Genomic DNA, 21,754 nt, shown 5'->3' with positions numbered 1-21,754 from the left:
CAGCATCTAGGCAGGAAGTAGTCATCAGGACACTCCCCCGGAACAACCTGTCAGTCAATGGCTGCAGGACCAATCAGGACGCCTTGGAGGCGTGGTTACTGCTCTGAACAGGGTATTTAACAGAGCTTCTTTCATTAGCTCATTGCCCTGTCGTGGTTCTAGCTTGTTCTAGTCACTCAGTGCTTGTGTATTCTATTATCCCTTTTGGTTTTGACCCGGCGTGTTTACCTTACTCTGCTTATCTCTGTTACCCTTGATTCGGCTTGTCTCTCGCTTACCTGTCTTCTGTTACCCTCGACCTCGGCTTGTCTTTGACCATTCTATACTGTACTACTTACGTTAGTCCGGCCATTCTAAGGTCCGGTATACGTATCTGGCTACTGTTTGTACTCTGCGTGTTGGATCCCTGTCCCGATCCTGACAACAGACACGCGAAGACAGCTCAAAGACCTCCTATCCCAGAACCTATTACACACCATTCGCAAATCCAACAGACACTTCTACGAATTCTCGGACAAATGCGGTAGGACACTAGCACGTACCCTGAAACAGAGACAGAGACAACACCACATACACCAAGTCAAGGGACGAGACGGGACCATGAAAAGGACACCGATATTCTGCAGACTTTCAGGCTCTTCTATGAGGAGCTCTATAACATAGATAACACCACCCGACGTACTGACGCGCCCCAACACTTGCGCAAAATAGAGGACTTCCTTACGGAACACGTAGGCCGCACGCTCCCAGAAGGCCTGGCTGAGGAACTAGAACAACCACTCACAGTGGAAGAACTAGCCACTGCGCTCAAAAGATCTAAAACCCACAGGGCCCCGGGCCCGGATGGTCTGCCCGTCTCGTACCTACGCAAGTTCGGGGACGTGCTGCTCCCTCGCCTAGTACTAGGCTTTAACTCTTTGCTGGAAGAGGGTCGGTTCCCAACAGATACCCTACGCGCCACCGTGACGGTCATACCGAAAGAAGGCAAAGATCCCGTGGAATGCGGGAGCTACAGACCGATCTCTCTCCTCAACGCAGACCTCAAGCTTTTCGCCAAAGCCATAGCCATGAGACTTTCCCGAGCACTCCCTACCCTTGTCCACCCGGATCAGGTAGGATTCGTCCCGGGACGTGAGGCGCGTGATAACACCATCCGGGCCCTACACATGATCCATTCTGCCCGGTCGATGAAGAGGAACCTAATTCTGGTCTCCACAGACGCAGAGAAGGCCTTCGACCGGGTAGATTGGCGGTACCTCGAAGCTACCCTTCGCCATATGCAACTTGGCCCCCACATCCGCTCATGGATCCTCTCCCTATACACAAACCCTACGGCCCGCATTCGGGTGAACGGCGCTCTTTCGGCCCCTTTTTCCATCCGAAACGGAACTAGACAGGGGTGTCCTCTGTCCCCCCTCCTGTTTGCCCTCACTCTGGAACCCTTCCTAGAGGCGGTCAGACGGGATGGGGGCATTAGCGGATACCGACTCCACCATACGGAACATAAAGTAGCGGCCTATGCGGACGATATGTTATTCTTTTTAGACAACCCCACAATCTCTTTCCCCAACCTCCTCCATGCCTTCAGGACCTTTGGTGACATATCCAATCTAAAACTCAACATGAGCAAATCGGAGGCCCTACCGGTATCACTCGCGGCTGAGAGGGTCGCTCACTTAAAATCTCAGTTCCGCTTCTCGTGGTGTGACTCCAAACTTAAATACCTTGGCGTATGGCTGCCCAACGACTTAACACTCCTATTTCGACTGAACTTCCTCAACATACTCGCGGTAATACAATCGGACCTACAACGCTGGAGGAATCTTTACGTCTCCTGGTTCGGACGAATTAACGTGGTAAAAATGAATGTACTCCCGCGTCTCCTGTACCTGTTCCAGGCTATCCCTATCACTATCCCCAGGACATACTTTCAATCTCTGAACACAGCCATACGGCAATTTGTATGGAATGGGAAGGCAAGCAGGGTCAGCAGGGCACTATTAGAACGCCCCAAACGCAAAGGGGGCGCAGGTCTCCCATCCCCTCAGGGGTACTACCACGCGACACATCTGCTCAGGGTGATAGACTGGCATGCCCATCCCACGGCCAAGCAGTGGGTCCCCATTGAACAAGCACAGGCTAGGGGCGCTCTCCCCTCCCGCCTGTGGCTCAGCACTCTCACTCTAACATCGCTGCAAACGGGCAACCCTCTGATCGACGCTACACTACGGGTCTGGTGCTCATTACGGTATACACGTCAGCTCACCACCACCGACGGCCCCCTTACACCCATTACCCACAACCCGAGGGTGGGCGGGGGTCTCACGCCAGCAGACCTGCGCTCCTTCACCGACTCCGACTGGCTCAGCTTCCGACAGCTCCTACAGGGACAACACCTTAGACCCCTCACTGACATCTTGGGTGACAAGGTTCCCACAGGACTAGATCACTTCCACTATGCCCAGATAAGGGCTTACTATAACACCTTTTCAAACAAACAGTGCCTGCACAGACCCCCCACACAGTTCGAGTCCCTGTGCACCTCCCGAACCCACCCGGACAAGGGAATATCACTGCTTTATGCGACACTGCTTGATAGCGAACATCAGACACACCCCAGATATGTAGCAAAATGGGAAGAAGAGACAGGGACTACACTCACGGTTCAGGACTGGGACAAGATCTTTACACTAACACACAAAACCTCCATCAGCTCTAAGGTTCAGGAGACAGGCTTTAAGATCCTCACGCGCTGGTATAGAACCCCTGACGTTATGCACCGCATAGACCCGGGATCCCCTAAGGAATGCTGGAGATGCGGTGGTATGGACGGTTCCTTTCTCCACATCTGGTGGAATTGCCCCGATATCGTGCCTTTTTGGACACAGATCAGAGAAGCTATCCGTCTCATAACGGATATCACCCTCCCCTTCCACCCTCGCACCATACGGACATGTCTATCTCGGCCTACAAAAAATCCTTGGTCAGACACCTCCTGACTGCGGCCATAGCGTTAATTCCCGCCAAGTGGAGACAAAAGGGCGCACCCACCTTCCAGCGGTGGCTAGACAGAGTAGGGGAGATACACCACATGGAATCACTCACGGCAGCCCTGCAGGGCAGATCAGAGAGATGCGACCTTACCTGGATGCCATGGCTGTGGTACCTCATGATGGACGGGGCCGGGGACCGTGGATCCCTCTCCCCTCCCCCGTCCCCATCCCCTCTCCCCTCCCCTCCCTACTCAGCTGCTATGAAGTATTGGTCATATACCACCCAGGCCTTGCCATACCCTGGACCTCTGTCATTCATTATCCGACCTCGGACACAGGGTCATTGACCCCTCACATCTTTGACGACACTGAACCCCACTCACGAAGGCTGTCCGGCCTGTCGGACCCTGAATGACCCTGATCCCTAGACTACTGTACCTGACGGCCCCGGCCCACACCCACCATACTACCGCGTAGCCGTTTCTCGACCCGGTGTTGCGAAACGGGCGCTTACCTCTATCCCTTAAATTGTACCCCATACTCCGTCTGCTCATTGTCACAGCCTATACTCACATAGTAGGGAATTTCGACTCATACTATGCCAAAGCTGAGATGCCCCACGTGTGATTCCTACAAGAATCTATTATAATGGGCTACCAACCCTAACAGAAGCTTACTAACGTTGACTCCTACCAGCCCGTGATGCTATTTGTATAATACACTCCACTCTTGATTTACTTCTGTACGCACCAATGGTTCGAGGTTACCCACAATTTTCTACCATTGCGTACTCCGGACCACACGCAGGTTATCTTGGTTCCTTGCAGATGTACTAATATGCTTGTTTACCAGTTGCTCACTATGTTTAATTTGGAAGGCTCCGTATGTGGCTCATACTCGCTATAATTATGCTGTGTTGTAAATCCCTATGCCACACACCGGAGTTACTCTTTTATGTCTTTGATTGTAAGTGTGCACTACAGCTCAACTTGTTCACATGTAATGTACTCATTTAAATTTGAAAATAAAGATTGTCAAAAAAAAGAAAATGGCCAGGTTGGTTATGTTGCCTTTGAGAGCGTATGGTAGCCCAGGAATGAGAATTACCCCCATGATGGCATACCATTTGCAAAAGAAAACAACCCAAGGTATTGCAAATGGGGTATGTCCAGTCTTTTTTAGTAGCCACTTAGTCACAAACACTGGCCAAAATTAGCGTTCAATTTAGTTTTTTAGTTTTTCACACACAAACAAATATGAACGCCAACTTTGGCCAGTGTTTGCGACTAGGTGGCTACTAAAAAAGACTGGACATACCCTATATTGAATACCCTGGGTTGTCTACTTTAAAAAAAATATGTACATGTGGGGTGTTATTCAGAGATTTTTGACAGATAATAGTGTTACAATTTCACTATTGATAAATTTGAAAAAATGTATGTTTTGAAACCACAATATCCTACTTGTACCTATAGCCCTATAACTTGCAAAAAAGCATGTAAACACCGGGTATTTTAAAACTCAGGACAAAATTATGAATCTATTTAGCAGTTTTTTTTTTTTTTATTCGCTTTTGTAGATTAGTAAAAGATTTTTCAAGTAAAAGTCAAAAAAGTTATTTTTTTAAATTTTCCATCATATTTTATTTTTTTTAAATTAAATTACATGAGATTATATAAATAATGGTATGTAAAGAAAGCCTTTTTTTGTCCTGGAAAAAAAAAATATAACTTGTATGGGAACAGTAAATGAGAGAGCGGAAAATTACAGCTAAACACAAACACCACAAAAGTGTAAAAAGAGGCCTGGTTGCAAATGTACAACATCGCAAAAACAGTCCAGTCCTTAAGGGGTTAATATTTCTTTGCTTTTGTTTATATTTTATTTTTTAATCCATTTTTACATATATACGTCAAAAATTTTGAAATCATTTTAAATTTCATATTATGCAGTTTGAGTTAGTAGTAAATTGAAGTTAAAAAGGTTACTTTCGGGAGAAACTACTCCTGCACAGGTGAATTGGGTGGTATGGGAGAAATTAAGCTTTGATAGAAATGAGTCTTGAAGCTGCCCATCCCTGACAAAGGGCGCACTCACTTAATGCACATATGGCAATTACAAATGTTACAAGACCTTCATGAATCAGATTAAGCAAAGGTCATGCAAGCTCGGACAAACACTCAATATTGCATAACTTTGCTTCCGCACAGATTGTACATGTTATATGATATGTATTATGCTGATGGGGACCTGCGAGTCCCATGGTTATTGCTCAACCTTGTTATCACGAATAAAAATCGTATTTACAAAAAAAAAAAAGGTTACTTTCCCCGTTTAGCTGATAAATATAACTTGTCTAGTAAATGGTAAAACCCATTCATATTTAACCCCTTAAGGACACATGCCATGTGTGACATGTCATGATTCCCTTTTATTCCAGAAGTTTGGTCCTTAAGGGGTTAAACCACTTCTAGGTTTCCTTGGCCATTAGTTTAGAACTTTCCAAATATTTATCATTTATCAGCACAATCCCCTCAGTGCATTATTTCTGAAAGTAAAAATCACCAGGAACTGTATAGAGAGTTAGAAATTTTAGTCAAATAGCCTTGTAATTTTCTTGCAAATATAACATCGTTCTGACATTGGTAAAAATCCACAGTTAGTGTTTTGTGTTCAGAGGTTTGTATTATGAGGGATAGTTGGGTTATAGTAATAATCAATATCCCAGTTAGTACTTACAAACTAGTGAAAGCTGTATGTTCCCTGGATAAATAATATGCTTCCTTGAAGCGGCTTTTAGAGAGAGGGCAGCTTAGTGTAACACTATTAAAATATCATTGGTCGGATGACTTTGGAAAGACCATACAGAAATGAATCTAATCTACCGAATATTAATTCATGCAAGTGGCTGCAAAAAGATTTTGGGTGCTGGAAGAGTTTTTTTTTTTTTTTGTATTTTATTTTTTTTGCTTTTTTTTTGTTTTAATCAAACCGTTCCAACGTGGTTTGACAGTTGATGTGTGTACAGCACACTCATCCAAAGCATACTAGCTGCTACAGCACAATGTACTGGTTGTCCTGTATATAATACAAACACTGCAAATGTATTATTGGATTACCTCTCTAGGAAATAAAATGTCAGGGATCGAAACTATGGTTGAATGGTCATTCCTGTATAATGTATTTCAAATAATACAGGTTTTGATTTGGAGGATCCGAGTTTTATCAAGTGTTAGCCAGTTTAAAAACCAATGTGTGGCATTTTTACAATATGCCAGCAGAGGGTGCATGAAGACTGCATTTGTAAATTATGGAAATCAGGGCTGTGTGTTGGATACATCTAGTGTCAAAGTGGAAAGGGCAGTTTCTGACCAGAAAGCAACAAAGTTTAAACATAAAAAAAAATATTATAAAACAAGTGATGATTTATATGCTGCCTGTACTTTCATTGTTTGTTCATGAATCTTGTCTGATCATTTTTTTTTTTTTAATTGAAAGTCTATAACTTATGTTCATGTCTGTATTTGCCCCACATTCTATCATGTTCAACGATGAATATTTGAGTTGCTTTGCTATTTTTGAAATCCAAATAACGACTTTAGAAAAAAGTTGGTACCATTAAAAGAACATTTGCGCACCATAACAACTTAAAGGATCACTATAGTATCAGGAAAACAAACCTCACCCTCAGGGTCCCCCTCCCTTGGCGCTGAAGGGGGTAAAACCCCTTCAGCAGGTCCCCTTATCCAGCGCCGGGCTCCCTTGGCGCCGGGGATCTCTTCTCCCCCACCGACGTCAGCTCCCGAGTGCTTTCCTATGCACACTCTGCACACTGGATGCGAATTTCGCATCCAGCGTCGCAGATGCGCCTCTAGCGACTGTCAGGAAGACAGCCACTCGAGGCTGGATTAACCCTGCTATGTAAACATGTGAAGGGTTAAAACCTGAGGGACCTGGCACCCAGACCACTTCATTGAGCTGAAGTGGTTTGGGTGACTATAGTGTCTCTTTAACCTCAATGGAGTTATTGTAATGCATTGTAGTCCAGAGCCCTGTCTTACAGAAGGGACTAGCTAACTGAGACAAAGGCACTTTCCTATGGTGAAGTGCATGCTGTGGTACAGTGCTCCTGTATATCTTCAGCTGTGTGTCCTTTGATTAGTTCCTCTTTGTTGGTGACATTATTTTGGTATTTCTACCTTGCTTTGTGTATGCTGAAGTTCCTCCAAGTTTGCAGTTGGTAGCATTGTCAATGATGTTGTATTTCCCCTCATTCTCAACATCGAGTTAATAAACAGGCACTCCCAACATATAATAAACACAAGGCAGTTAATGTCCCTTTGGCATTTGCCTATGGTACATCAAATTCACCCATATTATCATTAAAGGCCATTTTACTATTTAGCAAATGTAGTTTGGATAGAATCTGCTACAAGTCATTTTAGAATATTCTGACATTTCTAGAAGGTACAGGTACTTCACTGTTACCACGGCAATAAATGTCTTCATCAGTACTGCATATTTTTTTTTTTCTTTTTTCACAGCCCTGGATGTGACACTATGGAGCTGAGACGACGTTACCAGAATCTGTACATTCCCAGTGATTTCTTTGACGCTCAGTTCACTTGGGTGGATGCTTTTCCTATTTCACGTCCGTTTCATCTGGGAAATTACACTAACTTCCATATAATGCACAAAGAAGTGGATTCACTTGAGAAAAACACTGCCGTCTTAGATCCTCCAGATGTAGATCACACATACAGCGCAAAGGTTAGTGTTGAGGGATCCTTGTATTGAATGGGCAATGTTAAGTTCCAATTTATGTACTTGTATAGATATGGAAGGGTTATTTACAATTTAGATGTAAAGTGCTTGAAACTTGCTGATGCATCTTTACCTTTAGTGTTTAAAAAGCTTGATTTCAATGGAGAGTAGCTCAAAAGCAATATAGTATGTGCTCTTTTCATATGCGAAGAAATGCTTAGAAAAGGAGTAGGCAACATTTGGCACTCCAGAAGTTGTGTACTGCAAGTCCCCTGATGCTCTTACAGCGATTTTATGCCTGCAAAGGATCATGGGAGATATGGTCCACAACCTTTAGAATGGCGAAGATTGCCTACCCGTGGTTTATAAGATCACCAGTTAGTGTTTGAGTAAAACAAAACTCATTCAGTTGTCCCGTAGGCCTGTGCTAAATCACTTATTCCAGCTTTGCTGATAGAATGGATGACTGTGGTATGTATGGACTTACAAGGACACACTATAATTGGCAAATATTTTTATTTAATTTGTTTATTTTGGAAGTGGCATTCTCCTCCTAGAGAAGCATTGGTATGTGCCTCTATGGGAGACTTTAACTGCATTTTGTCTCCCCATAATGCTAAATGTAAAGACTGTACATTTCTTAATGGATGCAGACACTACATGGAAATCTCCTTTGCCATCTGGGGCATATAATCGTGTAGAACATGTTTATACCTTTTATATATTCCCCTCCACGGCAAACACCCTTTACAGTCATCATACACACTGCAAACAGCCCCATATACACACCATCACTGATGCACACAAATAGCACCAAACACCTAATCGCACAAGCAACCCACACAAGTATACACTTAAAGGGACACTATAGTCACCTGAACAACTTTAGCTTAATGAAGCAGTTTTGGTGTATAGAACATGCCCCTGCAGCCTCACTGCTCAATTCCCTGACATTTATGAGTTAAATCCCTTTGTTTATGAACCCTAGTCACACCTCCCTGCATGTGACTTGCACAGCCTTCCATAAACACTTCCTGTAAAGAGAGCCCTATTTAGGCTTTCTTTATTGCAAGTTCTGTTTAATTAAGATTTTCTTATCCCCTGCTAAGTTAATAGCTTGCTAGACCCTGCAAGAGCTTCCTGTATGTGATTTAAAGTTCAATTTAGAGATTGAGATACAATTATTTAAGGTAAATGACATCTGTTTGAAAGTGAAACCAGTTTGTTTTTTTCATGCAGGCTCTGTCAATCATAGCCAGGGGAGGTGTGGCAAGGGCTGCATAAACAGAAACAAAGTGATTTAACTCCTAATTGACAGTGAATTGAGCAGTGAAATTGCAGGGGAATGATCTATACACTAAAACTGCTTTATTTAGCTAAAGTAATTTAGGTGACTATAGTGTTCCTTTAACATTACAGACCACACCACACACCCAAGCCACCCACACTATTTCAATCAGCCAACATACACAACAGGCAGGCCACATACACACAATATCACAGACTGCCAGCATCACACCCAAAAATATTACAAGCATCCCACACACATGCATCACGGACAGCACACAGTCCACATGCAGTATCACAAGAGCCCACATACACACACTGGTCCTCCCCTTATATTTTAAACCTGTAAAAAAAACTTTAAACCACCTGGAATTCAGCTCTGGGGAAACATCCCTTTGCTGGAGCTGATGTCGCTTTGTCCCTATCTGTGGTCTAATTCGATCAGACTGTTCTCACTGGCTCAGAGTGCATGCAGCGTCTGAGCTAGGGAGGGAATTAAGGGTGTGAGGGTAGAAGGCAGAGAAATTATAAGCTCTACAGAAAAGCAAGGATAGCTCAAATGAGAGAGGGATGTGAGGTGCAAGAGTAGAAGCTTATTAGGTCTGTCTCCAGTGCTCTAACACAAAATTAACATTGGGCAGCCCTGAAAAGAGTTATGGGCTGTCTAAGTCATGTGGGGTAATGTGGGGCATATCTAGCCCCTGGCACAAAAGTGCCAATATTTTTGCATGTGCAATTTTTCAAGCAGAAACACTGCACACTCAGATTCCTTCCTCCATTACCACTTCTAAACGTAGAAGTAGTCCTTCTTAGAGTAACCCTTTGTTACATTTTAAAGTTGAGTGGGCTTTAACGCTGGTAGGATGGCAACGTTCTGAGTGGGTTTAAATCCCTTTCACACCAGGAAGATATCTCCATGGTCAGTTGGTGCCATATATAGTGGCTCCAAACTAGTAGATGAGCTGTATGCAGCGCTTTAAATTAATTTAAATCCCCACGTCTGTGCGATCGCATTCATCCAGGGCGTTTCTGAGCCTCATACCAGTTGAGAGAGAGCCGTAGGATCCAAAAAGACCCTCTTAGTGTGTCTCTGCATGCCCCCATCCTAATTGTGATCGACAGGGGCAGCTTGTAGGAGTTGCAGCACAATTGTGTGAATTGGGAAATTACCGGTACTCTGCTGATGTCTGAGGTTTACATAGTTTGGTTTAATGCTGTTTTTGGGTTAGGGTACGTGTACGGTTAATTTGGGTTAGGGATTGTTAACTACCAAAAATGAAGATCTTGGACATATAAGACATTTAACAATTAGGACTGGTTTGTGGATCAATTTGGCGTTTTTCTTTGGTTGCACTTGATGTGTAAAAATTTAGATTTCCCCTCTCATTTTATTCACACTTGATGTTGTTAAGTCTGTATATAGGATATCAAAAGAAGGCCCTTACTGTCTTCAGTGGTGTATTAAAAAAAAAAAAAAAAAAAAAAAAAAAAATTAACAAACCACAATATATAATATGTACGGGAGCACTTAAAGAGAAACCATTAAATTACAGTTGAACACATTCTAGGTTTTTGTTAAGAAGTTTGACAATTGCCTTCATCCTTAAGGTGTTAAATTAACCCCTGCAGTGCTATACAGCACTACTGAAGGGAATATCACAATGCATGCACTTGCCTGACATTTCTCATGTAGATGTTTGGGCGGAATCATGGGACAGCAATGTTGTCTGTGCAATAATCTAATAGTATTTATTGGTTTGAGGGCATGAGACAATGTCATGTCTAGAGAAGCAACAGTGTTGCTCTAATACCCATTTCTTAATGTGTTTAAAGCCAGACTGAACTCACCATGGACTTCCGTAATAGTCTCTCTTTCTTAAATTAGGTTATGCTTTTGGCAAGTCCTTCTTTGGAGGATTTGTACCATAAATCTTGTGCTCTCGCTGAAGACCCAGTAGAAGTCAGGGAAGGATTCCAGCATCCAACAAGACTTGTTAAGGTAACAAACTGAGGAAAAGCATTCTGGGTAAGCCCCATGCTCAAATCTGTGGGTTTGTGTGATTGTTTCCTTAAACAGGCAATAAATAGACACTAAATGTACCTTAGATTGTGTTTTATAATCATTCCGCTTGAGCAGTAACAACGACTGACTCCACGTGGACCATTTCATTTTACTTCTGTTCTCACCTACAATTTGCATTCATTAAAAATGTATAGGCTCTTTGAAGACAGGAAACAGAGGATTACTGGCAGAATATATTCTGTCTATTCAGGTGATCTCTAATTACCATATGTTAGAAATAGCTGGCTAATGCCAATTCTCGATCAGTGCAAGCAGTGAGTGATGTCATATGACAATGGTAAACAAGTGAGAAAATCCACACTTACTCTTCACTTGATCCTGATGTTACCAGTCACCTTATGACACAATGACTCAAGTGTAAAATCCATTGCTATGGATTGTGCACTTACTTGCCCACCTGTATAATAGTGGTGATGGTTGCACGGAATAGTTGCAATCATTTACCACCAGCAGTTAAATTTCAGTGGAAATATTTTGGTTTTCTCTATAAAAATGTTTTCAACTAACATGTGCAAAAACCACTACGTAGCCGCTAGCTGCACAGATATTACTCCTTGCAGTGATGTTTCTTTTTGCATTAGACCTCTTTTCACAGGAAGAGTATCTGAATGCATCAAACATGCATTTAAAAAAAGCTGGGTAGAGCTCAAAGTAAAGAAAAAATAAAAAGCCAGCCAAATGTCAACTTTCTCAAATGTTTTTTTCTTTTTTTTTTTTCTTTAGAACAATCCTTTTTTTTTTTTTCTTCTTTTTTTTATTGTATTTATTTCTATTTTTACACGTAGAAAAATCTAATAATGTACTCTAAGTGCATCAATCAACAAAAATAAAAGATAAAGTACACATACATCTAATATGTGTCAATACCAATACAGATCATCCTTACTCAAATGTAATTCATAGATATGAGAGAAGTCAGAGTACTTGGAAAGATGAATCGGTTGCAGTGGGAATGATGGGACAGATTTGTTAAAACTGTTGATAAGACCCCCTATACTTGCTGTATTTCACTATGCACAAACATGCTGCCACACAGACACAATCCACAATTGTTAGAAATGTATTGGTAAGATTCTGGAGTAAATCATAACCAGCTATTGAGGGCAGGGGGTACTCTTCGTCCCAGAAAAGTGCTGAGAGTGGAACACTCCTTCCCAATAAATTCTGTAGTGAATATATGTAGCAATGCATTTGTCCTGATGGTTTTAACTAATGTTTAAAGTGAATGTTCTACAGATACATGGAAAACTAAACTTGTTGTGTTGATTACATTTGCAAGGATATCATTATCCTTGCACTTCAAGGTGTCTTTATTTTTTTTTTTTTTTACAACGGGAAGTTGATTGTTGTAACAATCAATATTTGTAAAATGTTCTAGTCCTAATCTGGATGGTGCTGCAGCCCTGGCTGATATTGGTTGGAAGACCAAGAAGTCTGACAAACCCAGACTGAATAAACAACGGAGATCTTCTCTGACCGGCACAAGGCGCATCTAGATCCAAGATGGCCATCTATACGATACAACTCTTCTGTGGCATGAGAACGCAAAACTGCCTGCAACCCCAGCTGGTCCAACGGAGCACAGATTCCAGGCCAGTGACAACAGCAGCCCTCTAAAGAAAAACATCCTTGCTGTTGGGGGCTTGCTCCGCACTGCACTTTTTTTTTTTTTTTAATTCTTTATTTTTATTCGTGCATGGAGTAACAGTAAAGCGTACAGCGCCACAACAGCTGCTGCAAGCGGTTTGTCATCATTTCAACATGTGGCTTGTTATACAGCACGATTTTTATATTTTAGAACATGAAAATAACAAGATGTAGGCAGTTGCATAAAAATACAAAACGTGGTAAACATGCGATTTAAATTATGCAACACTCTGAATTATTATGTCTAAGGCAGTAAGACACGATAGGGTTACAGGCTTGCTTCGGTAGACACATATGCCCCTTCCAAACATGTGAACGTACGCTGTCTCACCTATGAGGCAGAAAAATATACAGATAGCTTGACTTTTTAAGCGAGTTACAAGCGTGGGTTAATGGTGCTAATTAAACCTGCTGGGTGTGCATTGCTTGAGGTGCAGGGACAGGTATGTTAAAAAGGATGTATGCACAATTTTGACATCAACACTGTCAATATTAACAAGCTGAACAGAGCTTATTGTGTGCGTTAGGATATGCTTGACATCGATTTTTAGAGTATATCATCTATCATGCCAGGCCTTACGCGTATAGAACATTGCTAGCTGGGCTTAGGTTTAGATAGGGCTAGCTAGTAACAAAGTACGGTCACATTATACATATGTAGGCCATGACGTGAAAAGCTTAAAGCAAGGTAGCGCATAGCCTGGCAGAAGTTCTCAGTAGAATCAAAATATAAATACAATCTATAACTCGCCTACAATATAAAGCATGCCTAAACATTGCTATTCTCCCTAGGTGCCTGCCTTGAAAAACTTTACTATGTCCAGCTTGTTAGTCAAAATAGCCGTCCTACGCATTCTAGGCATGGGTATTAACTAAACATTTAAGTAAAGGCCGAGCAGGGAAGCCAGCGGTGCCGGAGCATTAAAACATTATATGAGGGTAACAGTATTTTAGTTGCTATTTATGCTAGCGCCTAAACAGCAGTGCAAAATGGCACGCAATTAAAAGTTAAAGCTAAACAATTATGTAATGTATGTTGAACTTTATGCTCTTATTTAAAATAAATGAAACTTCTGGCATTAATAAAAAAAAAAAGTAACAATAAAAAGATAATAACAGCAGTCCCGATGATGGTGTCTGGTCAACCCTTGCCTGTTCGGGGTATGTCATCACCCCATGGTGCAGTCAGTGTCCAGAGAGCCTGCAGTCCAGACATGGCAACGTGCCAGGTGTAGGCAAGGAGTTCGCTGGGGTGTATCACTGTAAACCTGCGCCATGCTTTACTTGACTGACTGTCTGAGTATTGGTTAGTCCCGGTTGCAGATCTCCTTGCTTGGTTCGGTCGCGGGCTGCTTGGTTTCCTGCGTCGTCGGTTCGCTGTGTCCGCCATTTTGGATCTGTCTCGAAAGGCTGTGCCTCTCCGGTTCTTGCGCCTGGAGTTGGTAAGTATGCGGTGTAGCCGATGGTGTCTGCTTGCTGGTTGCCCCATGATGGTCTTTTCCAGGCCTTGCCTGCTCTCTGTAGGTTTCTCTTTTGCCGCCTTTGGAGCGGCCCGGTGAGGATGCCTGCTCGACTTGGGAGTGAGGTCCGGGTGGGGAGTTACTGCTGTCCCTCCGGCTACCCCTATTAAGCCCTGTGTAGTGCTGTCTGGTGGCATACCTTGCGCTGCTGGCCAGAAGAGTGCCTCAAGCTTCTCCCATAAAGCGCTGAATAAGCCATTGAGCCGGAGCTCGGTTTCTTCCTTGGCACTGTACATGGCTGCGGCGTGCGGGCTAGACGCCATTTTGTAGGCCTCAGTATCGTTTTCTCGTTTCAGAGATCTTGTCGCTTGGGTACCCTTCGTTAGGGAGACTGTAAAAAGGTGGTCCGCGATAACCCCCGCTGGACCATGGGGGGGGGGGGGGGAACGAGGGCTCTGGGTCCACGGTCTCGCCGTCATTGGCGGCAGGAGAGCGGCCGTCTCCCCTGTGCCGGCCTTGCTGTGGTGTCGGGTGCATACCGGTGGAAACGTCGCTGGACGGGTACCGATTTGTGCACCCTGTTGTCCCCTTGCTTGTGGTGGCATTTTTGTAGCTGTAAGTCGTCTTTCGAGTGGTACATTTTGCCTTTCAGTCGGTTTGAAGCAGGAGCTCCTGCAGCCTGCGACCGTTCAGCATGGCCTCCAAGCCCCGCCCCGCAATGCACTTTTACAGGCCTTATCTGATGGCTGGGTTATTTGGAAACCTTGTCTGTGGGGCCAAGACCAAGAAAATTACTTTACTTTAAAACTCAGTTCAAGCATTCAGCAACAGAAAACATTTGAGCAACAATTTGCAACCCTAGAAGACATGAGTCGCTGCAATAATTTGAAGATTAGGGAAATACCAGCAGCAAAGCTTCCACATTTCCTGAGGCCTTTGCCTGTTTAGGTGACAGTAGGGCCAAAAACAAACTAAGTCCATCACATTTGACTGTTACTTTCATCTCCCCAAGCCACCGAGAATTCCTGATACAGTACAGAGAAACCTGGTGGTGCTCTTTCAATCCAGTAGAAACAAAGCGGCAAGCCATGCCACCATCAAGGGAACTTTTCATTATACTTTTGAGAATATGGAGCTAACCTTTTATGTAAATCTCCTCAGTGGCACTCTGGTGTTTTGGAGATCTCCTTTACATCACTACTCAGATCATGGTATCTGCTATAGATGGTGCCTATTCCGCACTTGTCTGGTTTTGCATGGGGGCTTCTCATACCCAGTTCAAGATCTACATGGATCAGATCTACAAGATCTCCTGGAGACCCTTGGCCTTCCAAGGCCTTTCAAAGGCTTCAGTCAAGAGAGCTAGACCCTTTACAAGCTGTGACTATTCTTTCTTTTTCTTTTATTTGGGCATTGGACAGCCGTTTCAAGTTATCATTCACGTATTTAATTTTTTCATTTGCTTACTGAAAGTTTGTAATATATTCTTGATGAATCATATAATGTTTTTGGAACCTTGACTTTAAATAAACAAGAACTGTAATTTTCTTCTACTCTAGTTTTTAGTGGGAATGAAGGGTAAAGATGAAGCAATGGCAATAGGAGGACACTGGTCTCCTTCACTAGATGGATCCGACCCGGTTAAAGACCCTTCTGTGCTCATCAAGACGGCCATCCGGTGTTGTAAGGCTCTGACTGGCATTGATTTGAGCTTGTGCACACAGTGGTAAGTAGAAATTCTGGTGTGGGAAATGTGTGCCTCTGTTCCCTAACTCTCCCATGGATCTTTACATTGCAATTGTTTTTCACAAGGATATATTAAAATTAAAACTCCACAGGTTCTACTTTTGGTATAAATTCCTTTTTTAATGATGAAGTCGGGTTCTCAGTTGTATGTATGTACTGATTTTCTTAATTAAATATTCCTGTAAATTATGAAGATTTCTATTTTTGGTTTTTATGGGGGTATTTTTTTTTCTTTCTTTTCTTTTTTTTTTCTTCACCCAGCTCCAGATCGTCGAAGAAAGCCTCATACTCTCGCTCTGACATAAAAATAAAAATTATGTGGTCGTGTTTTCTAATGGTATTTCAAGCTTGCTTGAATCAGCAGATTATTATAAGTAGTACACTAGTAGGTTATTTAACATTTTAACTCTATTTTTTATTTTGTTTATTTTTTTTTACCATTTGTATGGTTTAAATATTAGCACAATATTGAATGCTGCCCTCAAAACAATGCTTCGACTTGCCTGAAGAAAACTGATGACTTGTATCATTTATGAATATTATTTTAATTTTTTTTGTAGATAACCTACAGCTAGCTGTTCTTGATGTGCTACAAGAGAACTAGGCTCTAAAAATACTTTACAGATTTTGTTTTTCCAACATGCTTCTTCCCTTGCGACAGGTATCGTTTTGCAGAGATCCGCTACCATCGCCCTGAGGAGACCCACAAGGGGCGTACGGTTCCTGCTCATGTGGAGACAGTGGTTTTATTTTTCCCGGATGTTTGGCATTGCCTTCCCACCCGCTCAGAGTGGGAAAACCTGTGCCGTGGATACAAGCAGCAGCTGGCCGACAAGCTTCAGGGTGAACGCAAGGAAGCTGATGGAGAACAGGCACTGAACGCTAATCCCTCTTTCTATTTCCGCTTCTCGCAGGCACAGGAAAACAGGCATAACCACAGCACACACTAAACACACACTTCAAATATGCCTTGCGTCGACCGCAGTGTAGTAAAACTAATGTTTACAAGTTTCCAAACATTGGGAGGGGATAACTAAATGATTGACTATAAAGATTCAAACTCATTTTATTTATCTTTTAACTTTAAATTTGGTTTTAATTTATACTAGACTTAGTTGTGGGGAGCTGACTTAATTTAGCAAAATGTGGCCCTATGCAACATATTGCATATAAGATTCACATCTATCATTTTAATCCCTTATTACTGCAATATTGTTGTCAACAATCTTTGATTTTTAGGCATAATTTAAAGATCAAAAAAGTAGCAAAAAATAAATAAAATTAACACAAGGAGTTGTGAATCTGTACACTGTAAAGTCATTGTAGACGAGCAGTGTCGACATATCCAGGTTTCATTCATTTTATTCATCGTTCTTTATTTCACAGATCTGGCTTTGATTGACTTAGTGGTCAGTGAAAGTGGTAGGATGTGTCTGTGCTCCTCAACAAGAGCTGTAGGAGAAGATAATGAGGAAAAATTGTGACCTTACTACTTGCACGGACCTGCAACACAATACGACTTTCTGAATATTATTATCGATTATTAACCTTTTTCTTGCATTTTTTTGCTTTAGGAAGAAGAGGAGAAAGAAGATGGGGAGGCCAAAGAAATTTGTAATCCTACTCATTGGTCAAAACTCGACCCAAAGATAATGAAGGTACTTTGATCATAGTTATAACCTGCGTTTGTAATATAAAATGGATTATATACATTTGTTCTCTCATGGGGACACAGTGTTTACCTTGACTCTAATGTCAACTACTGTTTATCGTAATGAGAACTGGTAGTTGTATGTGGTGTTTTGTTTTTTTTGGAGTTACAAACTTGATTGAAATCAGATTCTATCAAAGATTAAGGAGAATCTGTAGAAATTCTTAAAAGGCCATTACAACAGTTTTCAGGGTTTTGTTTATTTTTATATATATATATATATTTTTTTTTTTTTTTTTTGGTGAACTCACCTTAAACTACATTCGTCATGGTTTCCAGTTATCTTCTTTTGGAAGTAACAAATCGGGTGTCAGTTCATTTAAAGCTCATTTCTCACCTCAACCCTTTGCTCCCAGGCCACCTCACAGAGGTTGGTTTTACACTTCTGTGACAATCTCCTTTATTCCGCCCATGGTCTTCTCGGATTGTCCTGTTAGGGGACACTTCTCCAACCAAAAAAAACTCCTCTGTGACACTGACATGCTGGCTACATTGCCAGCATCTGAATAGAGTGATGCCCGTCACTCCGTTCCATTACTACCTAACCAGTACTAGCAGCATCTGGTAGGGAGTTACCATAGCATTCACAGTACAGCCGCTGTGTTTGCTATGTTTGAAAGGGCAAAACGACCACCTATGGTAGGTCTCTTCTGTTCTGTCAACCACAGAGTTTGTGCTGAAGAATTGACTGACATGTCTGAGAAAGACCTATTTTTAAGTATACATTTGCTATCTCATTGTATAGATGTATAGAATTTAATGTTCTTAAAAAGAGTTATCAACGGGCACTTGTGCTTGAATCACTCTTATTATGCTGTTTAATGTGCTTTGTTGACATATAGAGCAGATTGATGATGTAAGTGAGGATTGTTATTCATAGGAGATCTGGCTAATCGGGTAACCTATAATTACTGTAACGGATGAGCATGTGTGAGGTCGACGGCCAGTTGATGGATGACCTGAGTAGAGCAGCTGTCTGTAGTAGTGTCTACTGGCTAGTCTTTTCAAAGACAAAAGCCCAGATAGTCACTGTGAAATAACGCAAATGATTATAGTTGTACCTGTAAGGAAGAAACCCAAGACCATAGCTCATTAGGCATGAAAACAAAGTCCTATATTTATCTACCTGGGGGTCCATATGGCAGGATGACTGAGGAGGGTGGATAGGCTGGGCAAAATGGTTACCGGGAGCCAAGTTATGCAATTTCGGGACACTGGTCTAAGAGACAAGCTGCTGGAGCAAGTAGTTTATTTCCATGGTTATTGCTCCACATTTAGCATTTTGCGCTAGTATTTCTCTTTATGTATATCCCTCATAATGTCTTTCAGGTAAACGATCTTCGTAAGGAGCTAGAGAGTCGAACTCTCAGCTCTAAAGGTCTGAAATCACAACTTATTGCACGTCTGACTAAGCAGCTTCGAATAGAGGAGCAGAAAGAGGAACAAAAGGAGCTTGAGAAATCTGAAAAAGAAGAGGATGAGGAAGAAGAAAGAAAATCTGAAGATGACAAAGAGGTTTATAGATGTTATAATTATTTATAAATAACGTGTAGTATAGTATTCACACCAGGGTGGGTTTTAATGAAATAATAATTGCAATCACTGTCAAACTCTATTTTAAATCCTGATTTCTCCGTGTAAGCACGCATTCTTGGTTGTTATAATTTTAAATATTTTCAATCAGATGAAAAATTCATATTAAGAATAACTTTTCATATTTGTTTGCTGTTACATCTGAACTGATTTTGTTACATAGTTGACGATTAAATATGAAGGTGAACCATCTATAGATTAATAGGTTGTTAACTCATATTAGGGGAATAACGTGTTCTGTTTAGCTAAAACAATACATTTTATACAGCATACATATTTTTGAATTTGCTGAATCATCAGTCTTTAACTGAAGTTGTTATATTTGTTGGGTAGATTAGGAAAGAAAGCAAAAATGAAATACTTTAAAACTGTCAAAGTCTAAATATGTATTTGTGTTTCCTGCCAGGAGGAAGAAAGAAAACGGCAAGATGATATAGAACGCCAAAGGCGGGAGAAGAGATATGTTTTACCAGATGAACCAGCAATCATCGTACACCCAAACTGGTTGGCCAAGAATGGAAAATTTGACTGTAGCATCATGTCTCTTAGTGTCCTTTTAGATTATCGAATAGAAGACAATAAGGAGCACTCATTTGAAGTAAGTTGTGATTCATTCTTTGCAATGTCACCCGTAAAAATACCTTATTTTTATTTACGGTTTTCTAATATTCCGATCACTTGTAATTTCAGGTGTCTTTATTTGCTGAGCTTTTTAATGAAATGCTTCAAAGAGACTTTGGGGTGCGAATATATAAGGAATTTATAACTCTCCCAGAGAAAGATGAAAAGAAAGAGAAGGAGAAGAAAATGAAAAAGGAAGAGAAGAGAGATAAGAAAGAAGATGAGGATGATGATCCGAAACCCAAAAGGAGAAAATCTACAGAGGACAAGATCAAGCTGGATGAGCGAGATGAAAAAAAGGTCTCTGGTGTATATGTGCTATATAACTTTACATATATTTGTAGAAGTGTAATCGTAAATTGTAAGCATAGGTTCCATGATGATTCTTTTGGTAGGGGTGCATAACCTTTTAAGAGAAGGGATCAGATGACTGACTGAAGTTTTTACCAGGGACCAGTGCCATATGATGTCAAATCCAAATTTTTCTTCTTTTCTACCTCAACCTGCTGTCTGTGTTTCTCCCTTGAACAGTCCCCTCCACATGTTTGTCTCTTCTAAAACTCCCTTCTGTGTGTCTCGCACACAGCCCCTATTTTCCTTTGCAGACTCCCTCCTATGGTTTTTGCCCTGCAGCAGCCCTCATTCTCTATGCACTTCTCTGAAGCTAAACTTACATTGGCATGTGCTGTGTGAGCTGTTGAGAGGCAGGTTCTGATCTATTCTGCCCCCTACACACACAGATCCCTACAGGGACCCGCAACATACTGTGACCTACCTCTGCTCCTTTAAAATGCAGCCAGAACCAGGGATTCCACAGTAAAACCCCTACAGTATCTTCTGGTCCCAGGAGAGCACCATGACATGCTGTACAGGTTGTCTGTGCTAGAGTTTGCGTGCTGTTCGTAATCTACCTGTTAGCTCTCTGAAATTGGCTGGTAGGTCTCAATCGATATTTGGCCTCCCCCGCACAGAAGTTTTGGTGCGGCCCTTGCTTCAGGCCGGATTTGGCCTGGGGACTGAAGGTTGTGCACCCCTACTTCTGGGATATGCTAATCCTTTCAGAAACCCAGGCTTTACCAATCAGTACATAATATAGCTACAGCTTTGCTTGGCTGTTACCCAGCTCCTGTTTTTATCTTCATTTTGGATTCTAAATTTTTGGTTAAACTTGGCAGCTCAGCACAAGCTTCATGAGGTTTAGTGTTTTCTGCAATCATGTCCTCCTGTGTTCAGTTGCCCCAGCAAGGAAAGTTATTTCTTGTTAATGTGTAAATTAGAAAAATGTATGATTTTAAATTTACAGTTCTGAAACCAAACATTAATTTGCATTTATCTTCTATAATCTTATGCAGACCTGATGCAGCTTTTGCAATAAATCTTGCTGTTGAAATAACCCATTAAATTATATTGCAGAGAGAGGATCGTAGAAAAGAGGATTCCCGTGATGAGGAAGAAATGGAAGATGAGAACCAAGAGGATTACGAACCCATTGGAGCTGAAGAAGATGATGGTGATTTTGATGGTCAGTTTAGTACCATAAATGAACAGTCTTAAGTACCATAACCACTACAGCATAGACCGTGTGCTGACTTCCGGGAGAGTGGCACATGAAATATATATATAATTGTTATCCTTGTAGAGACATATAATCACACACATAGACACCACAGATCCACTCTTCACCTCTCTTCCCCCCATCTCCCGTTACCATCTCCTTTTTAAAATCCATTTTCTCTTCCTGTTTCTATTGTCACTTTTATTGAGTCTTAGAAACCTTATTCTGTTACTCTCCATATATGTGGTGAGTTCAGAATACCTCTTCTGTCATTGGACTTTGCTCCTAAGAAAA

The 21,754-nt window shown here is 41.8% G+C and overlaps 1 protein-coding gene across 3 annotated transcripts in view; it reads left to right on the top strand.

Annotated features, from left to right (window-relative positions):
• The window catches only part of CCAR1 (cell division cycle and apoptosis regulator 1), an 82,873-nt gene that overhangs the window by 37,586 nt on the left and 23,533 nt on the right, over positions 1-21,754 (top strand). For all 3 annotated transcript variants that reach the window (XM_063434208.1, XM_063434209.1, XM_063434207.1), the window contains exons 11-19: positions 7,538-7,763; positions 10,930-11,043; positions 15,794-15,960; positions 16,642-16,852; positions 17,555-17,638; positions 19,021-19,206; positions 19,691-19,882; positions 19,975-20,205; positions 21,319-21,427. In XM_063434208.1, the coding sequence (XP_063290278.1) occupies positions 7,538-7,763; positions 10,930-11,043; positions 15,794-15,960; positions 16,642-16,852; positions 17,555-17,638; positions 19,021-19,206; positions 19,691-19,882; positions 19,975-20,205; positions 21,319-21,427 (1,520 nt within the window). The remainder of the gene's footprint in view (positions 1-7,537; positions 7,764-10,929; positions 11,044-15,793; positions 15,961-16,641; positions 16,853-17,554; positions 17,639-19,020; positions 19,207-19,690; positions 19,883-19,974; positions 20,206-21,318; positions 21,428-21,754) is intronic.

Source organism: Pelobates fuscus, chromosome 10 (genome assembly GCF_036172605.1).
Source record: "Pelobates fuscus isolate aPelFus1 chromosome 10, aPelFus1.pri, whole genome shotgun sequence".
Classification (NCBI taxonomy): domain Eukaryota; kingdom Metazoa; phylum Chordata; class Amphibia; order Anura; family Pelobatidae; genus Pelobates; species Pelobates fuscus.
Note: the sequence above shows the minus strand (reverse complement) of the source record. Positions and strands in the feature narration are given on the sequence as shown.